The sequence below is a fragment of the Crassostrea angulata genome, chromosome 5, assembly GCF_025612915.1.
Source record: "Crassostrea angulata isolate pt1a10 chromosome 5, ASM2561291v2, whole genome shotgun sequence".
Taxonomy (NCBI): Eukaryota; Metazoa; Mollusca; class Bivalvia; order Ostreida; family Ostreidae; genus Magallana; species Magallana angulata.
Genome location: NC_069115.1, coordinates 7,233,864 through 7,252,966, shown reverse-complemented (window position 1 = coordinate 7,252,966; position 19,103 = coordinate 7,233,864). Strand labels below are relative to the sequence as shown.

General features: G+C 30.7%; 1 protein-coding gene across 9 annotated transcripts; it reads left to right on the top strand.

The window, feature by feature from the left end:
* Positions 1-10: 10 nt before the first annotated feature.
* On the top strand, positions 11-18,348 carry LOC128185748 (uncharacterized). 9 transcript variants are annotated; one of them, XM_052855392.1, is made up of 18 exons: positions 11-110; positions 194-290; positions 1,174-1,405; positions 1,850-1,969; positions 2,201-2,255; positions 2,354-2,490; positions 3,095-3,139; positions 6,315-6,383; positions 6,737-6,805; positions 9,582-9,662; positions 9,894-9,962; positions 12,869-12,943; positions 14,161-14,229; positions 14,453-14,524; positions 14,853-15,374; positions 15,476-15,553; positions 15,818-15,994; positions 16,086-18,348. In XM_052855392.1, the coding sequence occupies exons 2-18, from the start codon at positions 240-242 to the stop codon at positions 16,238-16,240; spliced, it is 2,076 nt and encodes a 691-aa protein (XP_052711352.1). In that variant the 5' UTR covers positions 11-110; positions 194-239; the 3' UTR covers positions 16,241-18,348. The 9 variants fall into 9 exon arrangements, with proteins under 9 accessions (XP_052711352.1, XP_052711351.1, XP_052711355.1 ...); XM_052855391.1 differs by having other exon boundaries at positions 9,579-9,662; XM_052855395.1 differs by lacking the exon at positions 9,894-9,962.
* Positions 18,349-19,103: the final 755 nt, after the last annotated feature.

The window sequence follows — 19,103 nt, the reverse complement described above, 5'->3', positions numbered from 1 at the left end:
AACGAAAGTAGTTACATCCGGACATGACGGGAAAACCTTCTTTGATTTACAAAAAATAAGATAAGATGGAACCACCTGCAATTTTTGCTACATGGCTAAACCATATGACGGTAATAGTCTTGTTCTGTACATGATATATGATGATTTAATCATTAATACCTTTTGTATTACATGTAACTGTTATATTTTCTAGATACTGTAATGAGTGTTTCCTCGTTCATTCCACTTAAAGATTTGAAATGATGAGAGGCTATGTGGTGCTATTCTTATCAATTCATCTGTTTGAACAGGTAATCTCTCTCTCTTTTCTCTCTCTCTCTCTCTCTCTCTCTCTCTCTCTCTGTGCATGTGTGTGTGTATGTGTACACATGTATACAAAAACCTTTACTTGTTATTCAATGTGCGTTACGGCAATATATTTACGATTAATGAAATCAGGCTTAGGGTTTAAATATTATAATTCAGTACCATATTTATTGGCGTTTATTTGCACTTGATATCAAAGATTACGAGTTGAAAGATTTAAAGGAATCGTTGTTTCAAATGATAACAAAATTGTTTGAATGACAGTTTTAACAGCTTTATCAGATAGAAAACTAAAAAGTATTTCAATAAAAACATTTCTACAATTCAGTAATATGTGGTAAGACAAAAATGACATCCAGTAAACCAATGATATGATTTTAAATGCAAGCATAAATGTGTCATTATTAACGAGGTAGTATGTTATCATTATTCTTTCAGACCAAGCAATAAATAAATGCACTGATTTTTTTCCTAAGGCTTTCTGTAAATAAACCCAATAGGCAGATTTACCATGACTTCTACATATGCATTTACAAATCGTAAGATTGTGGGAAAAGCGGAATAATAACATTTCAATGGTTATGGATGTAATCTTACCTTTCTGCAAAATCAAAACTGTCATATTTTTTCTTTGTTTTAATGATAATATGATTATCATTTTTATTGACTTAGAAATATAAATTGATATCGTAAAGATAAAAGCTTCGATCGGTTAATATTTTTTTAAATTATACACTTATCTTTCTTTTTCTTTAAATATAAGTAACTAAATACAGTTAGCTCATTAACCATACTATAAAATTTACATTACAAAATATAAAATAAAAATAAAAATGCATGTTATTTTTCTTACTTTTAATCTTTCAGATTCAAATTCTGGACGCCTTTATCCTAAGTTGTAATGCATCTCTACAGACTGTCAGACGTGTGACAATGTGTCCGTCAAACATTTCCGCTTATGAAGAAGCTGTCCAGAAAAAGAACTGTTCATCACTAGCTCCAGATGCACAAACATGTCAATCATTTCAATATCATTGTGTCTTGAATGATGATTTGAACTATGCGATTGAAGTTTGCGCACCATCAATGTATATTGTTGGTAAGCATGCATGTAGCTATTTTAATAATAACGTCGCAATACTAGCGAGCTTTAAAATCAAAAGTCAGATGAAAATTGTTTTACATAAGAAAACAGGATGTTGGCTTTTTCCTGCCACCACAGACCAGAAGTTATACTAACTTACTAATTTGGTTGTTGTCCTAGCTTCTAGTTGTTGGAACTCTCTGTCACCTTATAAAAAGTCAAAATCAATTTAAACAAAAACGCAAACCTACCAAATTGGTGCCACCTAGCTATCATTTCTTACTGACATGTCGACATAAAGATCTAAAAGGACAAATAAAAATATGCCAACACTGTTCTCTTCAATGAAAAAAAAGTAAACTTGTTAGATATTGATATTTAGTTGCATTTGTTTGTTGACAAATATAATGATGTCGAGAACAAAATAATACATCTTCAATCAATACGTCAACTTGCCAGGTTATGTCTGTACCAAATTCAGCACAATCCACAAGAGTATCATGCGAATAGATGGATTTGCCTGTAATGATTCTTTCACGGCGTGTCCTTTTGGATACAACTCAACAGAATCCTTTAAATGTAAGACTAGTTATATACTTTTATTAAACTCAGTTGAATTTATCTCAAAAAACGAAAAAATAATAATGAATATGTTCTTTTCATTTTAATTGATTTTTATAATATCAGAAACTAAATATTTCTTTTCCATTAAGACGATCTTTGTTATTTTAAAAGTATCAAACTTAGATTGTTTTTTTAATTAGAACACGAAATAAAAAAATAACTTTTCATTTGTTTTTTCTTCAACAGATTTGCCATGTTATGCAAACGTTAATAAGCTGCTACCAACTGAATTACCTCCACGGTAATTTTTTTAATTTTACATTTACACAAACTTGAATGTCATTTTTTGTCAAAACTTTCTCCACTTAAATATTCAATATGATCATATATATTTAACAGGAGAGAAATCAGTGAAACCGTGGAACCCTGGCTGATTGTGCTTGTTATTCCAATTATTCTGGGCATTGGTTGCTTAATTTTTTGTCGTTATACTTTTGTGCGTAAACGGAGAACATTCAGAAGAAGACAAGGAATGGGTATCAGTATCATCATTTATTTTTTAAAGAATGAAAAAGCAAGAGACAGAGGAAGAAAGAATTATTTTTGCTTAAGTATCAATATTTGATTAATGATCATTAATGAGATGTATTTGTTTTTAACACTTTTATTTCGAAGGACATGCATGTATACGAAAGAGATGAAAATTTAAAGCAATATGAGCTGCAATTTTCATGCTGAAATTTTTTTTCACGAAAAATGTTATTTTCGAATAAAATGACAAAATATCATGGTTGATAAAGTTCTGTTAGCCATATTTTTATTGGAAAAGCCGTAAAGAAGCCTTCAATGAACCAAAATTGAATTATTGTCGTCCTGTACAAAATTTGATCTGCTATATATTCCTTGGAAGAGAAATCTTTCTTCTGATGAAAATTAATGAGTATTTCAAACCTTTTTATCATAACAATTTAATTTACATGCACACTAATCATACTAGCAGGTTTTTGCAGCAAAATTAAATTCTAAAACATACAGCTCATATTGCTTTAAGAAAAACTTAAAAAAGAATGCATTGGTGCCCATAGCAATTTACATTTTGTAAACAGAGATTAATTTAATTTTTTTCTTTTATTCGTAAAGCTCAACCTTATTTCCCCCCGGAAGTCTTTGAATTTGAAAATAGAGGTATTATACTACATATATATCAAAGCTGCTTTCTTTTCTTGTATCTGAATATCTCCCAAAAATTTCTTTGATAATGGATAAAATTATTTTAGAAAAAACAGAAACTTAAAAAGTTCGTCGGGATAAGAACTTGGTTGGTCACGTGATCAAATTATGTGAAGCCCGAAGAGCTTCTCAGAAGATTTGATCACGAACCAACCAAGTTCATATCCCGTTTAACTTTTTAACATTGCTTTTATGTTTATTTCTAATATTTACGTTTGAGAATGACAAATTGTTAAGAATTGTTAAAATTACCGAGTTTTTATGTTTACAATAACCCAAGCAACAAACATAAGCGTTAATTATTGTGGCGTCATGAAAATGTTCATACGGAACTGAATGTTTTCGCTATTCTGTATTCCGTATTCATGTAAAAAGAACATACGAGGGTCAATCAAAAAATACGAAGACAATGTGGCTGTCTATCATATATTTTTCATGAAAGTCATACTTAACAGATTAATCTGTGCACCAACACTTATGTTATTGATATGCGAAGTTTTAGTCCATTTGATGAAACGGTATTTTTGTTACCCCTTTTTAAAAACAACATGTTTTGTCACCACGGCGCACGGTAACGTTCAAAACATGACGTCAAGATTAAACATGCACAGTTTATAGATACACCCTATCTTTATATCACGCTTAGTCTCTTGTGCCTTTCTCCTTACAATTTAAAATTGCACTGAACCACTTAACATCTTATTTGCTAACATATGTTCGAGAATCATAAGTTAGTTCTTCAATGTTTTTATTTTCTAACCGTGTATCTCTTAGTTTACAGTAAGGATAACCCTGAACGTCGGTTGACGTTACTTATTTTTTGACCTAATATTTACAGATATTCTACTCTCTTTCGGACTGTTTTATGTTCAAAATACAATTACCACCTCCCCAACAAAATTTATTACAGTTAAACACAAACTTGCAAATAATTGTTGACTTATTTTTTGCACCATTTAGCATTTTCACAGCTTGTGTCGGCTTTTTTCTAGGTTAAATCCATTTTGTTTGTACCTCTCGATGCCCCGTGACGTCCGGCGACGTCGATGTTTTTAGTCAATTCTAAAGAGGCCTATCTGTCTTTAATTACTAACATTTCTTCGCCAAAACAATATGTACCATCATTATTTGGAACTTAGAATACCAAGACAAAACTTAATTTGAGGTTTCAATATTATTTGGTTTTAAGCCCAATTTATAGAGATATTACTTTCAACATTATAAGGTTTATTGTTGACATAACATACATTTTTACCGTGCGCCGTGACCTCATTTTTGCAGGATTAGATTCTAAATAATTCTTAGAAATAAAGGAATTTATTAACTTTTTTTCCTGCAAATTGTTTGAAACTATTGCTAAATTATGTCTACCAAATTTAGCAATGATATGACGTTAAGTAACATAGCTATGACAAAAGTCTTCGTATTTTTTTATTGACCCTCGTATTTGCATATGTAAATATAAATATTTTACAATTTAATGTCTTAAGACCAGTGTTGATCCAAAGCGTAGATCATAACAGCGATTCAACGAGAAAGAGTCTAATTATCTCTACCCTAGATGTTTTGATGAAATTTCTTGCATGATGTTTCACTTCTTTATTATCTTTTTTTAAGATCTAAACATAATTCTGGTTTTAACGCGGCATTTGATTGGATTGGATAAAATGGATAGAAATATTAAGTTAAATTTGTATAACCTGGTCAGCACGTCACAAGACACGTCAGAATGCACCGGCGTATTGATCTGCTCTACGTTACGTTTGACTTTTGAACAGATTAACATAATCTTTAAAAGTAAAACGCACTCAATTTTCATATCAAATCACAGAAAATTAAATCATAAGTAATGAACTCAATATCTACCCAAGTTATACTCGTAAAACCTGAGTTTGAGAAGTTTTCGCTTTTACAATCCGCTTCGGGAATTATAAAGCGTAAACTGCCCTAACCCAGGTTATACTCGTTTAGCTTGGCTAGACATTGAGTTCCTTTCTATATAGAAATATATTTTATTGATGTTGGTAAAACACCCTGTGCAACAATTATTCAGCAATAAAAATGGTTTTATTGTTAAAAGCAAAATTTTAAGAGTTAACTTCATGCTCATCTCATCAGTTTGTGCGATAACCAGTTTAACCCGGTTTCGGAAAACAGCTGTTCTTCCTGTTACTACTTAACTCTCTCCTGATCTGCAATTTATACCGATCTATCTTAATAAAAAAATTTATTTCATCAATATGGGAATTTGAATATAAGGATTAATTGATTAATTTTTTAAGTCGTCGAGTTAACAACTGCCGTCAGTTGTGCAGACAAATTGTCATAACAAGCTAACGCACGTTATTCAATTTGTCTGCTCACCTGACGGTAGTTAATGATATTACGACGTCAACAATAAATCAAATGATGCTTTATTGTTTACCTCGTAATTGGTTTCAGGATATTATAAAGCAAAATTTATTCAAAAGGTAAATCAATCGCTGTGGATAAGAATTATTCTTTGAGTATTAAAAGGTGATAATTTAGATAGGGGCGTGGTCAAATCCAATAAAGCTCGAAGGGTATCATGAAAGATTTGCTCACGCTCAGACCGAAATTATAACATTATAATGTTAAAAGAAAGATTCCTCATTACATATATATTATATAATTTTCAACAAGTGTACGATTAAATATTCAATTATTGATATATTTATGTGATTTTTATATCTTTAATTATGGAAATCCCTCATTTGTCCAAACAATACGTCATTAGAATTTAATGGACTGTACAATACAAAATCGAATCGTACTGTTATCACAGACAAAGCCACTGAAAATTGTAAATATTTCCGATTTAACAACAGGATGTACATTTACCGTGCTGTAGACACTAGACAGGGTATTACAACCGAGGGTCCTTGACAGGCGGCAATTGTGTTATTGCATTGGTTGTCAACTAGCTAATGACAGTCGTTAGTGTATACTGTCAGTTATAAAGATTTACTGCGGTTTAAAAAAAGTTCGTTAATAAAACTTTTCCTAACTCTTAAAGACACACATTGTGATAAACTTAAATAAAATGTTTTATCGCTAAAAGGCAGAGTTTAAATACTTGTTAAATGTTTCATTTATTTCCTCTACTTAGTTCCGACACAAAATAGCACTGGACCAGGACAAGCATTATTAACAGAAAACCAGGATGACATAGATGGAGGTAAATTCGAATGACTAGAAGTTATTACATTTCAAACGTATCAATAATACTGAATCGTATTGATAATTTGTTATCAAAATAAATTGATTATTTGAATTTAATTTTATAAAGTTTACTAGTACTAAAATTTTCAGAAAAATTTATAAATTTTAGTATGTACACGTATTTTTTTTTCAGTAATGTTGAAGAAAAATTTGTATATTGTTTGAAGAGATTGATTTGGTTTTTAGTTTGAAATATATATATATATATATATATATATATATATATATATATATATATATATATATATATATATATATATATATATATATATATATATATATAATTTTATTTTCTTTCTCTCTACTTAGTTCTGACACAAAATAGCACTGGACCAGGACAAGTATTATTAGGAGAAAACCAGGATGACATAGATGGAGGTAAATACTAATGACTAGACCTATCTACATAACAAAATGTATCAATAATACTGTATTATATCGATATTTTGTTCAGCAATACAATTTAATTACTTGATTTTAAATTTTATAGATTTTACTAGTACTAAATTATTTTCAAAGAGAATTTTCTAAATTATGGTGGGGGAAAGTGTTCTGTCTTTAAAGTATGTGGAACAAAGCTTTGTATACTGTTTGAAGAAAAAAATATAATTTTAAGTTTGATATACAATGATTTACAAAAAATCTTTACAATTTTTTAAATACTGAATTTGAAAAAAAAATGAAATATCATATCGTTTTAAAATAATGTAAAGAAAATTTATAGATAGAAATGCAGCAAAAGCATTACATTCATTTAAAGCTATTTTTTCATTCAATAATGTACTATTTATTATCAAAAGAAAATAGTACTGTTGTTTGTTCTGCCTTTGACAGACCATGACAACGGAGAAGCAAGGAGTTTACTAGAAGACCGCCATAATCATTCAAATGAGAGTTAACAGACGTGACATATTTTCACTTTCGATTTCTTCTTTTAAAGGAGCAAAATTCAATACATTTATAATTGTGCCATTATCTTAAAATATTAAGGAGAAAAAACAAATACATTTTTATTCAAGTTTCTTCCATTACCTGTTACAGAAGAACAAACAATTCAGTTAAAATATTTTTCATAAAAATTATTTTTAAAAATAAAAATGAAGCTATAAACCTGGTTCAAAGTTAAGTGAAATATCCTAGAATTAGAAATTAATACAAAAATGTCTCATTGATAAAAAGTATCAACCATGAACATTAATATCTTGCTCATAATTATTATAAACAATGTTGGGTTTTTTCATGAGAAATGAAAAATCTATTTTGATTGCAGGGATTTATTTTAGAGTTAAAAATTTGTTGTGTATGTAGTAATTTTATTGACATATATAAACAAAGCAAAATAATATCAATAAGACCATTTTTATGGGATAGAAAATATTTGTGAATATAAAGACATATTATAGTCATGTTTTCCAAACCTGAGGGTAACAACCTTCAAAGGAGGTGTATCTAATAAAGAATCAAAGTACTGGGGTACTGACGGGAGTTGATTTTATCGATTATCATTTATTTTAAAATCAAATGATCTTGCATGGCAATTAGTTTCTAGTCTGTATTTGAGTTACGCTTTTTTTATTATATGAATTTTTAGACTTTTCCGACAAGAATTTCGAGAAACCCCATTTGAATCATGTTGAATGGAATTATCACATGACAAGCTCTGTCATTTAGCTTGCTAACAGGATGAATGACCATTTTCAATTTCTCCTTAAAGGTAGCTTAAAGATGCTTAAAAGGTTGCTTAAAGACGATCTATAAGCCCACATTTAAGCTATATATTTTGCCAAACGGGGACTAAAAGGTGCTTAAAGAAAGTGTAAAGATGGCTTAAAGATTCTTAAAAGCAGCTTAAGGGCCATCTTTAAGCAACCTTTTAGCCACCTTTAAACTTATTTAAGCCACCTTGAAACTATTTTTTCATCATAACACTTTTTAAACAATATTGCGCTTACATTTGCAGACTTAATGACAATTAATTCAATTGTGATCAATGGATAAATAAAGTTAACTTTTATGCGAAATATTTATTTAAAAAATAACCATAGCTGTGTGTTTGCAAAAAAAGACACACCTGTTGTGCATATCCTATATATTCTGTGTTAGTTTCCGTGGTTTTCTTAGGTTGAAAACACAATAGATTATTTTAATGAGATATACTCAATGAAATAAAAGCATGTTTAGACTCACAAAGTAGCGTTTTTATCAAGAGAAATTGATTCTACATAATATGTACCGTAGTTAAGTAAAACCTATATTCTGACGCAAGTTCCAATGATTCTAGGGCGGAAAAGTATCAAAAACGAATTTTGCCCTAAACATATTTTATTAAAAATTAATGTCCAAGACGGGTATTGAACCCTGCATGGCAATTAGTTTCTAGTCTGTATCTGAGTTACGCTTTTTTTATTATATGAATTTTTAGACTTTTCCGACAAGAATTTCGAGAAACCCCATTTGAATCATGTTGTGCAATATTTAAAGATAGATTTCAAACTATGTATTAGAAATCGAAACAATTCTAAGAATCATATGGGTCCAGGTACTATTAATATCGAACTCTAGTCTCGTTCAACCAGACGCTCGACTGTCTCCGTTAATTTCTGACAAGCAAGAGAGCCTCTCTGCTTGTTGGAGATTTACGGAGACAGCTGAGCGTCTGGTTGAACGAGACTTCAAAAAAACTCTGGCGTAGGAACACATGAGACTACAAAAATATCGAAATTGTTCGCATTATATAAAATCTGACTATTTTCAAAGTGTTTATAAATTGGTTTCCTTGAAAAACAATGCTCTAGCATACATTACATCGAATTTTTCTATCATTTCCAAGAACTAAGTCTTTTCAGCGGTGATGATTTGTGCTTAGGTCCAAACACTGTTTCACTTTCGGTTTGCCAGAGTAACTGCATAGGAGAGTTGATGAAAATCAACTCCCAAAAATATTTGTCAGTCACTTTTTAAAACAAAATTGCATTAAATGTAACTGATATGAAGATTATCGATCTTGATAAAATATTTAGTGTAGATAAACTATTCTCTCTTAAATCTAATATATTGTTGCTCCTAAAAGTACACATTTATTCTGAACTTATCAAATCAAACTTAACTAGGACTATACGTAATACGGTTTCTTTTTCTTTCTTTATCCAAGAAGGAAGCTTACAAACTCATGAAGTACCTCTCTCATCAAATTCAATGCAATCAGAAGCTCATCTACCAATAGCAACAATTACAGGTAGTTATGTTCCTTTGACTGTACGTTTTGTTATATTCTCACCCTGATAGCATGGATTAGAATGTTTTATTAAGAGTTTCAAATATTGTAAAGTCCAAACTTGAAAAGGTTATTTCTGTGATGACAAAAAGCTAAAAAAAAATAATTTTTTGTAGATTTTAAGTTTCATATGACTGATGATTACTTGAAAAGAGTGAGCTTAACATGCATCTTATTTATCCTTTTTTCTAGAGCATGTTACAGAAATTATAGATATGCCACCTCAAATGCCAGAAAACAGACAGAATCATTTAAATAATGGTAAATACCAAGGATGTAAAATTACTAATTTAAACATTTGGATAGTTTAGTGTATTACTAAAAAAATCGTCTCCAATTAATTAAGTTGCTAATCGATACTTTGAATAAAAAACATTTGATAGATATTAAAAAGTGTGATTCTTATTGGCTGTTATTCTCAATGATTGATACTAATAGCTTGCAATAAAATACATTTCAGAAAGGAATAAAATAAACACATTTTAATCAATTGTTAGGAGAAAAGATTTGTATCAACAATACAAAATGCAGACAATAAAGCATACCATTAATGCATGGAATTATCACATGACAAGCTCTGTCATTTAGCTTGCTAACAGGATGAATGACCATTTTCAATTTTTCCTTAAAGGTAGCTTAAAGATGCTTAAAAGGTTGCTTAAAGACGATCTATAAGCCCACATTTAAGCTATATATTTTGCCAAACGGGGACTAAAAGGTGCTTAAAGAAAGTGTAAAGATGGCTTAAAGATTCTTAAAAGCAGTTTAAGGGTCATCTTTAAGCAACCTTTTAGCCACCTTTAAACTTATTTAAGCCACCTTGAAACTATTTTTTCATCATAACACTTTTTAATCAATATTGCGCTTACTTTTGCAGACTTAATGACAATTTATTCAATTGTGATCAATGGAGAAATAAAGTTAACTTTTATGCGAAATATTTATTTAAAAAATAACCATAGCTGTGTGTTTGCAAAAAAAGACACACCTGTTGTGCATATCCTATATATTCTGTGTTAGTTTCCGTGGTTTTCTTAGGTTGAAAACACAATAGATTATTTTAATGAGATATACTCAATGAAATAAAAGCATGTTTAGACTCACAAAGTAGCGTTTTTATCAAGAGAAATTGATTCTACATAATATGTACCGTAGTTAAGTAAAACCTATATTCTGACGCAAGTTCCAATGATTCTAGGGCAGAAAAGTATCAAAAACGAATTTTGCCCTAAACATATTTTATAAAAAATAATGTCCAAGATGGGTATTGAACCCTGGACTCTTAGTTTGCTAGCATAAGGTCACATCCACGCACCACTAGAGCTCATATCTATAGTGATAGATAGATAGATAGATAGATAGATAGATATATATATATATATATATATATATATATATATATATATATATATATATATATATATATATATATTATACATATAGATATTCATAAAAGATTTTGGCTTCCAATCAATTTTACCTAATTGCATGCATGCATTTATTTAAAATGAAGTGCGGTGCTTGAACTTCAGTTACAAATATATATTATACATGATTGGAAACTCTTAAGCTGACTAGTACTAAGTAAATATATTTAAACTGGTATACCTCCACCAAATTTATACTTGTAACTATTGAATGCAAGAAAGAAGAAACTAATTGCTTTAAAATGCATTGAAATATTAGGGAAATAGTTCACTGCATGTGATAATTGAAATTGATGTACTGGGCCAGGTAATTGACAAACACTATATATAAATTATATTACCCCAATATCCTATTCTACCCCTTATAAATATCAATTTTAAAAAAAACTTATAAAAAGGGTTAGGAAGTAATATTTTCAGGATGAATTACAAATGGAAATGGAAAAAATTTGTTATTCGATAGACTTATCGTATACACGTAAATATCAAGACTTCAACACCTCTAGTAACCCTGACTTGCGCCTGGAAACAAGACGCAACTGCTGTGTATATCTTATATTTTCTGCGTTAATTCCACAAATTTTCTCAAACAATATACATAAATTAGATATACACAATAGATCACAACCATGAGAAGAAACACATAGCAGCAATTTCCCGCCCTATTTAACAAAGGCAAGTGAGAGATGTTGTTCGATCGAAGAGAGAGAGAGAGAGAGAGAGAGAGCATTACATATTATTTCATGCGCAGATCTAGAAAGACGGTGACTGCGCTCACTGCTAAAATAATATTGAAACATAAACAAAACAACTTAACCGCAAAATTTTATAACTGATCTGTGTTTATTAGAGCGACGTTAATAACGGCACTCTGGAGCGGTTAAGAGTTTACACAAGAAAAGCGTGGATGTGGATACCTGTTTCTGCATCTTGTGTTGACAATTAAAACCGCCTTTAACACCCCTCCCCTGGAAACTAAATCAATACTCGCATCACCCCCTCCCACCCTTACCAAAGAGTTATTGCATTTAATTTATCGTATTTAAAATGAAACTGTGCAGCTTGATCAAAGTTGACCTAAAAGCAACTTATGAACGATGTTAAGACAATTTAAAGGGAGCGTAATTGTCACCTAAAGGTGGCTTAATAGTGGTTTCATGTTAGGTTACAGAATTTTTGACATTAAGGACCTATAAGCTCTTGCTTAAAGCTAAAGGTGACTTAAAGGTGGCTTAAAAGCTTATATCATTTTAGCTCCTTCTAGCCACCTTTAAGGACATGCTTAAAGATGGTTCTTTGTCCTGTGATTGCGAACGTATTTTTATTAGATCTAGAATTGATTGAATGGTAGAGCTTTCCCCTGTGTATTATTTTTAGCTGCGTTTGTTCATTTATTTCAAGGGCAAATAATAAACCAAATTTTTTTTTATGGAGTGTTAAAGTATCATATCTGAAACACGAGTTTGTTGTTCAAAGAATTAAAATATAAGAAATATTTCCACCGGCAAACAATACTAATGCTCAAAGATTATTTGAAAAGTAGCAAACCCTAATTCAATAGTTATTATTTAGTGTGATTACTTGCACCATTCTTGTTCTCTTGATTGCTCATCAGTGTTTTTGTGGGACATAGGAAAAAAGCCAAAAACGAAGAACAGAATTGAATTCATTTATAAATAATTTCATATGAAAAAAGATGATACTAGAGACAATCCCGTAATGTTTTTCTTTTTGTTACAGAAGGACACTTACTCCCTGATAGAGGAGTCATTAGCTCATTTCCTTCTGATCAATCACAAATGCAACCAAATGAAAGTGAGTAAACAAGACGAAATATGTAATCGGGGCAACTCATAAAACTCCCAAACAAAGCAGGGTCGTCATTTGGATTAGAATTTTCCACATGGTTCAAACAGGGTTGAATCTCAACAGTTATCGAAATTATTTTTTTCCTTTTTCAGAGGGTAGGGTGGATGAATATTTAAACCAACTCCTGTGGTAATGTGGGTATAGTCTACTACTGCCTTTTTCATAGGCGAAAAAGTTAAAGTTAAAGTCTTAGTTTTCCTTCAGTAATGATGGATCACTTAAATGAAAAACTCATCAAATTGTCCTTCTCCTGTTAAAATTCTGTGATTTGATTTCCGGCAAAATATGTCTGTACTGAAAAACTCTGAAAATAGAAGTAGGGAAAGGCACAACGATTCTAAAAATAGTTATAAGAATATATCAGTGAGCTTTACACCTTGACGCATCCTGATATATGTAAAAGACATGAGAATATAGAATATACATGTAACTTAAAACAACATGATATGTTTGTACACTTATAATAATACATAATTATATAACGAGACAAGACAGGGTTATTGAAGAGTCAACTAGATTGTGTAGGTCTGACAAATGCAAATTAACTTTTGCAATTAAATTGACTCTTCAACTATTCAAACTATTCTGAATTTAAAGTGTAGCTACTTTTTTGCTCAGTTAAATTATTTCCGAAATGCATATCATTGCAAACTTTCATAAAATTGAAATTGTAAAGACTGTCTTGCAATTTCTTTTATCGTGATTTTTTTTTTAATTTTTGGGTAGGGGTAATAATAACTGTTCATTAATGATACGATACGATAATACGAAAATGTTGTTACAAAATTATCATGCAAACAACTTTTATTTCATTGAAACAATTTTAAAACCACAAACTCTCTAGATAAGCAAGCTAGATTAATGAAAAGTTTGAAGATTAGCTGGTAGCTTGAAGCCATTACAATTACTACCTGGTCTTATATATATATATATATATATATATATATATATATATATATATATATATATATATATATATATATATATATCCATTAACTTATGGTTGCTTAAAAAATATATATCTTTCTTTTTAACTTTGTCGTACTTAAGTTCAGTAAATGCAGTCTTGTTTAATTATCATTAAATGAAACAAAACTGTTTGTAATCTATAAAGGTCATATTTTTTTAAAGTCCATTTTTTCTCGTGTAATTGGTTTTAACAGATACTTCGTTGATTTACGAGAGAACATCAGAACAATTACAACCAGAAGAACAAAACACCACAGATAATGGTGTGTACATTAAAAATATCTAAAAAGTACATTATTATTCTAATCGGCCCTGTTTATATTTTTTCGGATGGGATGGAGATGTTAAAAAGAGGAAAAGTACTCCACAGCAATGATTCCCCATATACAAAAGTTTAATGAAAGATAAATGTAACAGACCTTTTAACTATGGAGTCATTTTAGAAAAAATGCATCATAAAGAATATATTATATTTTGTTATGGAAGGAAACTTACAAACTGAAGATGATGCTCTCTCTTCAATGTCACCAGATTTGCAACAAACGTCATCAAACGAAGGTTGGTCATCACATGATAAATTCAGTTCTTTCATAAACTGTGTTATAAAATAATGTTTAAGATGTAAAGCTCGCTGAAGTTTAAACGATGAAGTAAAACAAAAGAATGCCACAAGACACAACATCTGGTATAATAAACGTCAACAAATCTTAATTTTTTAAAACTTTACATTACATACAAAACTCAGTACAACTGGACATCAAAAAAAGAGTTTGTCTAAAATAGAGACTGGTCAAAATCATAAACACTATTATTTGTTTTATTTTAGGCACGTGGCATCAGGCCAGAATGGTCAAAATCATAAACATTATAATTTGTTTTATTTTAGGCACGTGGCATCAGGCCAGAATGAAAACCACAATTAGTGCTGCCTCAGAGACGGATCAAATAATGTTGGAATGTGCCGTTAATTTTCTTTTACGGAACTTAGAAAATCCTGATGAATCTTGGACAAAAGAAAAAATCGTCTCTCACGTTGAAAAGACAATTCAACAACTCATAAATTCAAATGCAGAAGAACTTTTGATATCGTTTATTAAACGATTAGATAGAGATAAGAAAATTGCAGCGACATTATTAAAATGTGGAGAAGAAATGTTTAAACTAATATCTTCCTTTCAGGAAAAATATGTCGCAAACAAACTTAAAATCTCTTACGGATGTGTTTGTGTGACCTTTTGTTTTGCTGATTCTAGTGATCTTGAGAATTATCTGGAAAAGGTTCGGAATAAAGATAAACATCTTATTACAGGACTTTCTAAAATTCTATTAAATGAAACTTTTTTAAGGATTTTCGATATTAATCCTAGGGTTGTTACGTGGAAAGTGTCTGAACTTAAAGTATATAAAGGTTTGTGGTGTTTTTCTTCCATTTACTTAACCTTTCATATCGCATTTTAATCTATAAAGAGAATAGAATGAACAATATACAATTTCATTTGCATTCGACAGGATCTGAACTGGTCAAAACTGAGACTTTCCTAGAACCATTAACAGGTTCACAAAAAGTTTTAACAAGGATAAGTGAAGGTAATATATGTTAATTAGGAAAGATACTATTCAAATAGAAATATTTTGTAAGACTTTTTTCTCTTTATTCAAAGCGGTTTATTTGTATTATATTGTTTTTGTGCTTCCAAATTGACATTCATTTCGTTTAATTTTGGGTTTATGTTAGTTTCGTTACTCAAAAGCTGTTGTTGAGTAAAAAAATATCTTACAAATTCTAAATTAATAAAAATAAATCAAAGGGGGACCAATATTCATTTTTCTTGATATTTTTTTTCTATTTAGAATCAAGCGAGGAAAGTGAGGATGAAAAGAAATGTAACAAGTTCAGATCAAATGAAAAAAGCAAATACCCTGGGTACATGAAGTACAGAACTAGAGCCAAGTCATTTAATGATTGTAACGTCGATTGGCTTAAAGACAAGAAAGAGGAATTTGCTAGATATGGTTTTCTTTATCAGGGTAGGACTATTAGTGATTTTGTTCTATTCTCTCTTTTGTGTCACATTCACACAATTCAGAAAAAAGTCATAAAAATCATTTACAATTGCAGGAGTGGATCTTAAAACAACCTGCTTTCATTGTGGATTCTCTAAGGACAACTGGACAGAAAAGGACGACATTTTTGCAACCCACTTTTTCTCAGAGAAATCGTGTGCATATGTCCAGTATCTAAACACGTCAATTGAAAAATATGTGTTTCATTAAGAGCATCAGAGTTGAATGAAAATTGATAAATTGTATAATGTATAAATTCAAAGCACATGGAGAATATATGCTTTTGTGAAGAAAAATGACTGATGGACGACGCCTCTTTATCAAAGCAAGGAATAATTAAAGGAAACAGAAAAACACATTTAAAAGGATCATCAGGATACCAGAAATTATGGAAATTGACCTCAATGCTATATTTTGTGCCACAAGTATAGATATCGAAGTGTCAGGTATTTCAGAGTATTAAATGAAAAGCCTTTTGATAATTTTACGATTTGTGATTTCTGTAAGTCAGATTCTACAAACTGAAAATACATTTATGCTAGATGAGGATCACTGATATATATATAATATAATTGTTCTATAATGTCCGACGAAGATTCATTATACATTTGTATCAATGAGGGGTTTTTTTCCGTGAGGGTGGTTTACCGTGACCTGACCACGGCATCGTTACCCACTGGATGGAGTGGTGAGGAGACGTTCCCAGGGTGGCCCAGTGAAATGTAGTCACTGGCTGGTGATGTATAATGTTCCTACAGAAATATAAGATTTTACCATTATCAACATTTAAAAAGAATCTTTATTGCAGTAAATGTAATGCAAAGTTGGTCTCATCAACTCTTGTTACAACGTTTGAAGGTCAACAGGAGCTAATGTCTTTTTATTATACTTTCATGTATAATAATGTATGTATAAATCTGATTGGTTAAAACGTAGTTGATAATCTGTTCTATTACCCTCAGCGTTACCAACACCCTTGGCAACGGGTAACACAACGAATTGTTACATGCGTGTACGGTTCGCCATAAAATTCACGTCATTTTTATTTAAAAACAGTAAAGTTTTCTTTGAATTTAAGACATTCGGTATAATAAAATAAATAGTGCCTGTTTGGGAGGGTAAGAGTTGAAATTGACACCCCGAGAAAACCATTGTAAACCGACGCGAAGTTACCCTCCCAAACAGGCACTATTTATATAATGGTGATTGAAACAACTATAATATGTCATTTTATTTATTAGTTGAAACAAATACAAGTACCTGCTTATTTTCAAAAGTCATCTTTGTTAGTTTTGTACAAATCTTCCCAGATAGCATGACTTTGTTGGGCCAACGTTGATCCAAAGCAAGCAATTACATTGGCCCAATGCTTTCAAAATAATGTTGACCCAATGTAGTTTTGCTAATCGGCCCAGTGTTGGCACCAGGTGTTGTGCCTACATCGGCACAATATCACATTTGTCGCCCTCCGATATTGGTCCCGCGGTGGGCCAAGGTAGAAACATATGACCAACACTGGCCCAATTTTATGTCAGTAATGGTCTATTGTAGGTGCAACAATACAACTGAGTAATATAGACGAATTCAAATGATGGATTTTTTTTAATCCCGAATGCTAACGCCATGATTAAAAATCCTTGTAGTTAAATAACGGCCGTTCGTTTTTAGCTAGCATATGTTCACAGGGTAAATGTATATCCATACTTTTTAAACTTAGTTCCTCCAAGCTAGAATAAAGTGATAATTCACTCTCTTCTGTTTGTTTTGCTTCATTTCTATCTTCAATTGTTCACAGTCGTCCAAATAAAAACTGGTTTCCACAAACATCAAATTCAAAGTCAGTGGAAAGTTAACCAAACTGGGAGGGGGCAGATTGAACGTTCTTAAAAATAAACAAAAAAGTCAATGTATAAGATAGATTAATACTTAGACGTTTATAAATGGGCTTTATATCGGCCGTTATTTGGGATAAATAATATTTACATTTTTTTTTATTCGCTAGACTGTGGTTGTACATTTATTAGACTGTTTGACTCTAGATCTGTCCTACAAAATGCGAAATGGGAGCAGATTTCGCCATCTCAACAGATCAGATATTACAATAACCATGGAAACTGGCCAGTCTCACGCTGTGATTACTCTTGCCTTAATTGCTTGGTCAGTGAATGTTCTATCTTTTATCTCAGGATCGGCAACTTAAATTCTACATTTTAGAACTATTATGCTGCAGAATAAATCTTGAAAAATATCTTCATTATAATTTTGGGCCTTTGCAAACTTCTTTAAAGGAATAGAATAAAAATTAAACTTGCATATTTTTACATTGTTCGTTTTATAAAGAGTATACAGTCATGTAACTATTGACAGTATATTTAGCTCGTACATGTAGTAATGATTCAATTTCAACACACGTTAAAAACTATGAAATAAAACATAAACATATAACCACTATTAAAATTTTATGCGTGTTTTAATAAATGTAATCGTCCGACAAACGTTTCAATAAATGAAAAATGTTAATTACAGACGGTGGGTCATTGATGTTGGGCCGACTCAACTAACATTAATGGTAAATTTACAATATTGACTTAATGTTGGTGAAGCGTTATGTTCGCAATTAACATTGAAACTATAGTTAGATGTGTCAATTGTACATTGGCTCACTGTTGGCCCAGCATTGTTTACGTAGTTTGTTAGATAGGCCATACATGCATATCATTCTGCTTTTATCTAGAACCAATAGCATAGTAACTCTATGAGCTTTGTTTATTTTATGCAAGGCAAATATCTAAACAAATACTTACCTTTTATGGTAGTCTGTCTTTCTGTGGACGTGGTTGTTGTTGTCGTTCATGGTCAGAGTGATCAGTTTAGATCTGTTATAATGCTTGCAGCAAGTCTTTGAAAGATTGTTAGCATCGGCATAAGGATAAAAATGACGTGAAAAGCAATATTTTAATTAGATAAACTGTATTACAGATAGCTTATATGATCAACTTTTGCTTTGAGAACACAATAATTTGATATAGATTCATACGATGATGTTTTAATCTTTTTAACGTACTTATTTGTT